At 38.2% G+C, this 10260-nt stretch overlaps 1 protein-coding gene across 1 annotated transcript; it reads left to right on the top strand.

The window, feature by feature from the left end:
- tlr5a (toll-like receptor 5a) lies at nt 1-7625 on the top strand. Its single transcript, XM_063901692.1, is given in 6 exon segments — nt 1-126; nt 2745-2808; nt 3298-4471; nt 4473-5599; nt 6119-6207; nt 6646-7625. Coding segments are annotated over 4 exon segments (2505 nt in total). The 5' UTR covers nt 1-126; nt 2745-2808; nt 3298-3428; the 3' UTR covers nt 6892-7625.
- Nucleotides 7626-10260: the final 2635 nt, after the last annotated feature.

The following is a 10260-nucleotide window of genomic DNA, read 5'->3' as shown; positions in this document are numbered from 1 at the left end:
GACTGCCAGTTGTCAGAGAGCAGCTCCAGCGTTGTCAGTGTTAGCAGTGTGGTCGGGGGTAGGCAGCAGGAGGACGGACAGACTTGGACACACTTGGAACAGCTTTCCCACTTTGCTCCAACACAGGTAGGATTCTCCTTTCGTTATCTCTGTAAAATACAAACTATAAAGAACAGGTATGATCCACGCACTGAAACACGTTCTTTGGAGTCGCTGACATACTTCAACTAATCGATATCCGCCGCTAAAATTAGTGCATTGTTCAATAAACCCGTATGCATGTTTCGGAACTAACTCAATGTTACTCGAAACCTCAAGTATGACACTTATTTTGAAAGCGTGTACATAAAGCTGAAGGAGGAGACCGCAGTACCGCCCTGATTTGTACACAGTACACAGTCTGTTTCAACACTTCTTGTTCACACGACAGGGAGGAAGGCTGTTCCTTATTCTGCCATATCATTTCAAGAGTCTTAAAAAAAAAATGTAAATACATAATGTCACAGTTAGTAATATGAAGTCACTTGATATGTAATTGCTAACATGTGTTGTTTAACTTTCTAAACGTTGTACGTTTGTTTTACGATATATAACAAAAAAAACGGGGTGAAAAAATACAAATGATATGAAATATTACATAGAAAAGTGAATATTCAGTTTATACAGTGGTGTAAAGTAACTAAGTACATCTACTAACTAAAGTACTGGACTTAAGTACAATTCTGAGGTACTAGTATTTCCATTTTTCTGCTACTTTGTACTACTCCACTACAGCTCAGAGGTAAATGTACTTTTACTCCAAACATTTATTTAATACCTTTGATTCTTTACAGGTTAGGATTAATGATGGTAAATATAATCAGCCCTTAAATCAGACTGTAGTTCCCCTGGAGTAAATCCAGCAGCTACCCTGCAGTATACAAAGCCATTAAAACTAGCTGCAGCTTTACCAGCTCTGAGAACACTTTAATGATCAATAATTATAAAACATATCAGAGATATTATTCTGAAATGGACCAATCAAACAATCACTACTTTTACTGTCGCTACTTTAAGTACATTTAGATGAGAATACTTTCTACTTTTACTACAGTAACATTTGATTGCGGTAATTTTACTTGTACCAGAATATTTCTACACTGTGGTATTTTTACTTTTACTAAGTAAAAGATCAGAGTACTTCTCACTCTTCTGAGTATATGTTTTTAATATTTTCCAGTTGGTAGAATACCAGTAATGAAATAGTCGAGGATTGAAAATGACAAAAAGGTAGGGTTTGGATGGTAACTAAAATGTAATTCGTTGTAATTACTAGTTACCTGTAAAAAAAAAAAAAGTAATCGGTAACTTCATCTGAGTGTCAACTAATAAAAGTAATGTAATGTGATTTGACTTTTGGATTACCTCAATATCAAATGCAGGCAAATAAATACAAGAGAAAATAAATATGTGTATATGTGAATGTAAGTGAAGTATATCTTGTAGCGATGTTTGTGAAGATGATGAAGAAGTCTCCAGAGACACCAGCTTGTACATAATAAGGTTTATTACAACAGCATAGTATCAGACACCAACACGGGCGATACGAGGTTCCCAGAGCCAATTGTGGAAGTCCCCTCGAACAGTCTTTGTGCATACACTTTATAGGAGAAACATGTACGTGCGTGTCCAAAGTGTGTGTGTGCTCACATGAGGTAATCAATAACAATGTATGCCTCACTAAGTGACATGTGTCCCCTAACGTACTTCGGAAGTTATTATACAACATCCGACTGCCCACCATACGGCCCCTGAACGACGTCTTCTCTGCACTCTCCATGACCTCAGAGAGTAACTAGCTGTATTATGAACCGATTTAACTAACTGTATGTATGAACAGATTTAATACACCACATAAGCCAACGGGAAAATGTGACATTAGAAAAGAAGAAGCTAGAATATTTAGTATCAAAAATGTGTCTTCTGCTCAGAGATGTTATTGATAGGCAAAGCTGCCTTCATTAAGCAGGCAGTAGCAGTAGAATAGCAATGAAACACATGAGTACATACTTGTGTTAAAACGAGCAAACAAAATCTGAGCAGACAGAAAATGCTCAGTTTTAGTTTAACACACACAGTTAAGCTCACACACTATTTTATACAGTAAAGGTTCACCTACTGATTTAAAACCAGAACAAATGAACCAAAGAAATTGAAAACCATGAAGCAGATTCAGGCAGTAGGCATAGGATTCACACTTAAAGTATTAGCCTACAGAACTATTTACAGAAAAGAAATCTGAAATTCCCTATTTTAAAAAAATGCAACAGTAATCTGATTACATATTTTTATTTATTATTATATCACTGGCAGGGAATTGTTACTGTGTTTTGTATTCTAACTCCCTAATCCCATTACATGTAATCTGTTACTATTCAACCCTGCAAGAAAGTGAAGTATACCCTGACTTATAAATCCAGATAACATTTTAACATCAAAAATAAAATGCAACAGGAGTAAAATTGAATACAATATGACACATTTAAGTTATAAGATTGTGGATTATGTGTCAACTATTCAAATGGAACTTATTATAAAAGCCTATATCAGGCATGAATGGTTGTGTACAGACTATAGCTGCCTAAGCAAACATCTGACACAGTTTGCCCTTTTTCTTATGAGCCTTACCAAAAGCTTACATACCTACCTGTCTATAAATCACATTCTTTAAGCGTCGCTAATGTTTGACTTCCTCTTCATGTTAGGGCGAGGTCAGGCAGGATGTGGACGTCAGCTATACAGTTGGTTTTCATTGGTGTATACCTTCAGGTATGTGTGTGACTTTTAGCTCAAATGGATTATTTTCACTGTTTTACAAAACTGAACAGTTGATAGTAACAGGAAATTAATTAAAAACAGATAATGTTAATCTGATGTAGATGCCTCTGGTCAATAAATATATCTTTTGAAAATGTGCTTGAATTCAAGCCAAATCACTTTTTGCCGAGGATCAGGTGCTGTCACCAGCAATCAGTTAGCTTAGCTTAGCACAGAGACGTGACACATGTGGAAACAGCTAACATCGCTCTGTATGAACCGTAACACAAACTGTCTAATCAGCACTTTTAAAGTTTACTAATTAAACTGTTTTGTAAGGATTTATCAAAAGCTCAATCATTACCTTTCTCTGCCTTTCTTGATGCTAAGCTAAGCTAACTGACTGCTGGTTCCACATTAAACTTAACTAACTCTCGACCAGAAAAAAGAATTGGTGCATTTCTTCAAATGTCGAATTATTGCTTCAACTAAAAAGTCCAGTCATTTTGAATTTGCAGGTACCCACATGCTACCCATCATGCGAGTTGCACGGCCTTGTGGCGAATTGCCCCTCAAGGAACCACTACTGGGTTCCGGCCCTGCCTCCCAACATCACCCACCTCTACCTGGAGATGAACTACATCAGTGAGATCAACAGCAGCTCGCTCAGAAACTATGACCAGCTGCAACAACTAGATCTTGGGATGCAGAAGGTGCCGCTAGTCTTAAGGAACAATGCTTTCCTAAGGCAGAGAAAATTGACGAAATTGGTCCTGGGCTACAATATTGGCCTTCAGATGGAGCCAAGGTCATTTGCAGGACTGTTTAATTTACAACACCTCTTTTTGGACTATTGCAATTTGTCAGACTCCATTTTAGCAGAACGATACCTGGAGCCACTTTTGTCCCTAGAAACCCTTGATCTCTTTGGTAATAAAATTGTGAGACTCCGACCAGGACTGTTCTTTCCAAAACTTACAAAGTTCACACAGCTTAACCTCAAATTGAATAAAATTGAAACCTTATGTGAACATGATCTGGTTGGTTTCCGGGGGAAATACTTCAAACTCCTGAATTTGAACTCCAACAAACTTCATAACGGTTATAGTAAAGATTTTGACTGGAAGAAATGTGGGAACCCTTTTAGAGGGATGGCCTTTGAAGTCCTTGACTTATCAAGTAATGGGTGGGACACAAATACATCAAGATACTGGTTCAAAGCAATAGAGGGTACTCCAATTGCTCATGTTATATTCTCTGGACACATAGGCAGAAGCCTCTCGTTCGCCAACCTTCCTGATCCAGATGAAAGCACATTTGAAGGCCTCATGAACAGCTCAGTCAACATTCTAGATCTGTCTAGAAACTGTATATTTGCTTTGGAGAAGGCATTTTTGAGTCCTCTAAGGGATGCAATAATTATTGACATTTCTCTGAACAATATCAATCAGATAAAAAAAAATGCCTTCAATGGTCTTCAAGGACATTTAAGAATGCTCAACCTTTCATACAACCTCCTCGGAGAAATATATTCTTATACATTTGCCAATCTCACTGACCTCCGGGTGTTGGAATTGTCTTACAACCACATTGGCGCATTGGGACAAAAAGCTTTCAGCGGTCTTCCAAAGTTACGAGCGTTATATCTGACAGGAAATTCCCTCAGAGTCCTTGGATATCCTGCCTGCATTACCAAACTTGGATTATCTTCTTTTGGGCGACAATAAATTAAAATATCTGTATGAAATAAGCAAATTCGGCCACAACAGTATCCATTTGGATGTTACAGACAACCGATTAACAAATTTAGAGGATGTTTATACAATTTTAACTACATTCAATCGTCTTCAAAATTTCTTCTATGGTGGCAACATCATCAAGTGGTGCACAATGAGTCCGAAAGTTCCTCATAACAACAGTTTGGAAGTGCTGGATCTTCATGACAGTTCTCTGAATGTAATTTGGGCGCGGGGGGAGTGCCTCGACCTGTTTGATCATCTAGCCAACCTGCTTGGTCTAAATATAAGCCATAACTCCATTTCAACTTTCCCACACAGGATTTTTAGCGGTTTAAGCTCAATCTATGAGATGGACGTATCATATAATGCCTTAACGTATCTGCAGCAGGATCTCTTCCCGAGCAGCCTGAGAAGACTGGACCTCTCGGACAACTTTTTAGCCTCCCCGGATCCTGTGACTTTCCTGTCTCTCAGCTTCCTCAGTCTGGCTGAAAATCAGTTCCACTGTAATTGCGATCTACAGAGCTTCCTGAAGTGGCTGACCGAGACCAATGTAACCTTCCCCAGCCCGATTGAGGAGTACAGCTGTGAGTTCCCAGCCACTTTCCATAATCTCCCTCTGCTGAATTACTCCAGGGTCATCGAACCGTGTGAGGAAGACGACGACAAGGCCGTCCAAGTTCTTCAGTTTGCGCTGTTCATCTCCTCCGCTCTCCTGGTCATCACTCTCATCCTCAGCGGGATTGTTTACGCCCGTCTCCGAGGGCACGTATTCATCATCTATAAAAAGATTATCGGTAGGGTTCTTGAAGGCCCAAAGCTGAACCCTCCTGTGGACGAGGTGCAGTATGATGCCTTCCTCAGCTTTAGCGAAAATGACTATGGGTGGGTGGAAGCCGCTTTGCTGAAAAAGCTGGATAACCAGTTTTCTGAAGAGAACCTCTTCCGCTGTTGTTTCGAGGCCAGAGACTTCCTGCCTGGCGAGGATCACCTGACCAACATCAGGGATGCAATCTGGGGCAGCAGGAAGACTGTGTGCGTAGTCTCCAAAGAGTTCCTCAAAGGTACAGTATTTCTAACTTTGATATGTAGAAACAAATCGGCAGTAGTGTCCTTAAGAATTGTCCTTGAAATACTTTCTTTCCAGGAACAGTTGACCTTTCGAGACATACATTCATTCCATTTCTTCCACTCCCTGAAGATCTTGTCTTTAACTAACTATCCGTGGTTTAACTTTTCTCCTAGCTGCAGTGGTTTTCAAATCTGAATTGTAAAATTGAGGGACTGTTTCTTGGACACAGTGAGTTTTAGGTTGTCACCAGCAGAACCTTGAGACAGTCCCTTCTCCAAGCCAAGAACTAGTCACACTAGTAAAACTAGGACTTTGAGTTGTTGTGCTACAAAGCCAAGAGAACCATCTCCTGGTTCTATCATATTTTGACTAACAGGTATGGAGAGGTGCATTTTAGCTAAACTGTAGCAAGAAAGTGAAATATTGCTTTGTGCCCCAACAAAAATAAAAGGAATAACCAAATGAAAATATAAGAGGTTAAACAAACTAACCGGTTCGTTCCTCTTTCCAGACGGTTGGTGCTTGGAGGCGTTTACTATGGCTCAGGGCCGGATGCTGGAGGAGCTGACAAACTTCCTGGTTATGGTGGTGGTAGGGAAGGTGTGTATTAGGCTGCTGACTTACTTTTTTTTACACCAATTCTCTGAAAGTTGGCAGTCATATGTAGAAATATAAGATTTAATTTACATATTTCTAGCACTATCTGATTTTATTGGAAATTTGGGGCAAGGTAAACTAGCTGCTAGCAAGCATTTGCCTATTGACACATGAAGGAAATTCTAACTATATTATCTGGGGACTTTCTTCTTGCCACAATGACAAATTCAATATATTACATTTCCTCTCATCTTTGAATTGTGGTTCTGAGCCCCAATTCCTGACAGAATATCTGGTACTAAGATGCTAAATGCTACATTTTGTATTCTGGCTAGTGAGAAAACCACTTTGTAGAAAATTACAGATAGGTTACAGATTTTATTCTTCATTGAAAACGTAAGCTCCTGACCATGACTAATGACATCTATCTCAAAACTCAAGTTGGCTCACTACCAGCTGATGAAGTACCACGCAGTCAGAGTTTTCGTCCAGAGGAGGGAGTACCTGACTTGGCCGGAGGACCCTCAGGACCTGGAGTGGTTTTATGAGCGGCTCGTCTCACAGATACTTAAAGACACTAAGGGAAAAAAGTTTGACGAGGACAAACTTGAGCCTGCACAGCCTGATGTCCAACCTCAGATGGAGAAGGGTATCCAGCTGGAGAACATCGGAGCAGTTCCTATATGAATTCTGGTTGTAAAAAAGAACATACTTTAACCAAGAAAACCTGATGATACCAACATCCACCCTGCTGAAGCGTCCCCAGAGAGCAAGACCTTAGGCTTCTTAGTCTCCGCTTTAAAAGGTACTTTCTGATTTCAAGAAATAAAAGGAAATGAGTACACCAACTTTCAGACAAAGTAAAGGCAAAGATTCAGAACTACATCCAGAACCCGATGAGCCTGAAGAGTTTTGTTTTTAATTTTCATGTATTTAGTAAATAGGTGGCATGGCATGAAATCCATTTATAATTCCTTCTACATATATAAATCTTTTTTAATTGTACGCTTTTACAGCTTTTTTTGGACCCAATGACTACATTAAAATAAATAATGTTAAATTTTAATCTGTTATTATGATATTTAAATGTATCATCTTAAACTTTTACTAGGCAGCTTTTTCTTCATTTCACATTAAGCAAATCTCCAGCACAACTTTGAAATGCTGGAGAGAGAAAATGATCGCTGCAGATGTGGAGAACTGCTGCTCTATGCAGACCTGAACACAGGTGAATTCAGGGAAATGTGTACAGAATAATAACTCCTGTTACTTGCTATTTTTATTTTATTTCTTATTTTTTGATTTACTTTACATTTTTCTTTTAATTCCAATGTATAATCGATGTGTAATACCTGTGTTTCTGTTGCTGCCTGGACATGTTAATTTCCCTACTGTGATTATTAAAGGTCCATCTTATCTTATCTTGTGTTTTTTACCCACTATATCTAATTGTATGTAAAGTATTTTTTCAATAAACTGATTTAAGGGTTGATTATATTCACATCATTAATCCAAACCTGTAATGTAACTGAATGTATTAAATCAATGTAGTGGAGTACAACACAATTAACGTTAACAAAGTACACGATTAACCTCTGAATTTTAGTGAAGTAGAAGTACAAAGTAGCATAAATATTAAATACTCAAGTAAAGTAAAAGTACCTCAGAATTGTAGTCAATACAATTGAAGACTATATGTACTTAGTTACTTTACACCACTGTGTATAAGTAGTGTAAAACAATGAAACAACCAAAAGCTAGATTTGTGTTTGAAATATAAATATAATTAGAAATATAGAAATATTATCCTGGTAAAACATTTTAGATTTTTCATAAACACAGGAGAAAAGCAATTTAGATCAGACGAAAAAAAAATGGATCACTATTTCTTTGACTGGATTTGGACTACTCACCACTAGATGGCGAGTGTTAGCGCTCTTTACTGACTTTACCATAGACTGTAAGGGCTCTGCATGTCGGTCTGGATTGATCAGTGTATTCATTATAAAGTCAGTGATCACCACATGAAAACAGATTTGAATTGCACTGGGTGTGTCACTTTCCACTCCTTTATTTAAAACAATTTCCTTACAGCACTCACTTTCAATAGCAGCTTCTCCCCAGGTTCTCCTGTGTGTAGGACTGTAAATTGAGAGTGAATCCGGGGTCAGCAGGTTCCCTTTCATTTGAGCAGTGTGTCTGAAAACAGGAAGCCACTGGGCAGAGGAGAGCTTCCGTCCTGTTGGCCCCAGCCGCCTGTATCCTCCTGTCTTTATGAGCCAGCTGTTCTGAACATTAGGGCCCGTCTGCAGGCTCCTGCTGCTTATACACTGTGGACAGTCCATTAATCTGAACACAGAGCAACATTAACATCTGGCTCACTCACTTTCATTGTGTAGTTGTTTGAATTGTTCTCCGTTTTTACAAAAATTAATTTAGTCAGAACCCCCAGAGGTTGGTGGGTGGTATTATAAGAGGTACTTGCTTTATGGTGAACCAGCATATAGAAGCTTTTGGGTGACTAAATTAAAATGTCATATGACATAAGGATGTTGATTTCCCACAATTTTCATTGTCATTATAATGGGCATTCTCTAAAATATGAAATGTCAAATGAATTCTGATTTTTATTTGAATATTGTCAAAAAACAACTCTTTATGGTTTAAAATATTACAAGCATTAATCAAATGTGTGAAATGCAAGTTTAAATCTGAATCAGGTTTATTGCCAATTAGGTTTACACAAAAAATGAATTTGCTTTTGTGAAAAGTGTGCATTTATTAACACAGTAAGAGGTATTAAGTTGCTGGGGCCTAGCAGCAAATATAGGACTATTAGAAAACTATTTTTAGAACATTATGGAAAAATGAATATTCTGTAACCGTTTTAAATTACCAGAAGGTAAGTACAAAGGGAATAGGATGAAACACCCTGAAATATGAACAGTAAATCAGAGTCTAAAGTGGAAATGCTGTGCGGTTTAAAAAGAGTTAAAACAAATATTGAAATCGCAATTGGAATTTAATAGATTAACCACTTACATTTGAATTGGTATTCATGCACATTCTGTATTTGTAAAAGGTAGCGGGTAGAAATCTGTTTACGAAATTGTACAACAATTAACAAGAAAGTTGTAAGATGATAAAAGTGTTGTAAATGTGCAAAGTAATAGATCATTCAATAAAGCCTGCTTGTTATCCGCATTTTAAAAAAACAACATACCATTAATCTGATAAGATAAGTAATCATGTAATCTATTACTCCCCAAGTCCGGTGTTCAGGCAAATAACATTTATTTCATGACTACCCATCTTAGATGTATCTTTAACCTGGACATTTTTGGACACACCATACTGCATAGGAAGATAGGAAAAATAGCCAATAAACAAATGATTAAATATGTAGCGACCGTAAAAAATTGCAGAGTGAAATTATTTGAATCTTTATTCATTTTAATTTAAAAGAAAGAAAAAGGATTAAGTGTTATATTTTCCTAACAACCCATTGGATTTTTTTAAAGAGGTAACTTCACAATGTTTTGCTGTATCTTTCTGCCCTTCTGATCGATAGAGAAAGAAGGCAATACTCATCCATGATCCTGGAGCAGTCCGGCAGCTTGACTGAAATCTAATTTGAAAAGTGGAAGCAAATGTTTACCTTGTAAACAAGCTCTCCAGCCTCTTCACAGTTATTTCAGGCCTGCAGAATATACTTAGAACTGACACACATGCTTCTGAGATTTTCCCTCGCAGGGAAATGTAATAAACCCTGCCCCACGGCCACAGCTAATATTTGACCTCTGTTTAAGCAAATATAATTACAGGGACGCTCACGCAGGCCTGGGGATGGATCCTCCGCGGGAAGAGGACTCCTCTTCACTGCAGTGATTGAGAGGAGAAGAAAGGCAGCCATGGGGGGACAAACTGATCTCTGTAAGCCAGAATAAGATCAGCCCAGTGTGGGTGGTTGACTTACGTAATGTGTTTTATGGGGCTTGTTTGTTTGTGGGAGTTTGTTCTGGGGTTAAGGGGCGTCGCAGTGAAGAACCGGCAGCA

This window comes from Eleginops maclovinus, chromosome 15 (genome assembly GCF_036324505.1).
Source record: "Eleginops maclovinus isolate JMC-PN-2008 ecotype Puerto Natales chromosome 15, JC_Emac_rtc_rv5, whole genome shotgun sequence".
NCBI classification, from domain to species: Eukaryota; Metazoa; Chordata; class Actinopteri; order Perciformes; family Eleginopidae; genus Eleginops; species Eleginops maclovinus.
Note: the sequence above shows the minus strand (reverse complement) of the source record. Positions and strands in the feature narration are given on the sequence as shown.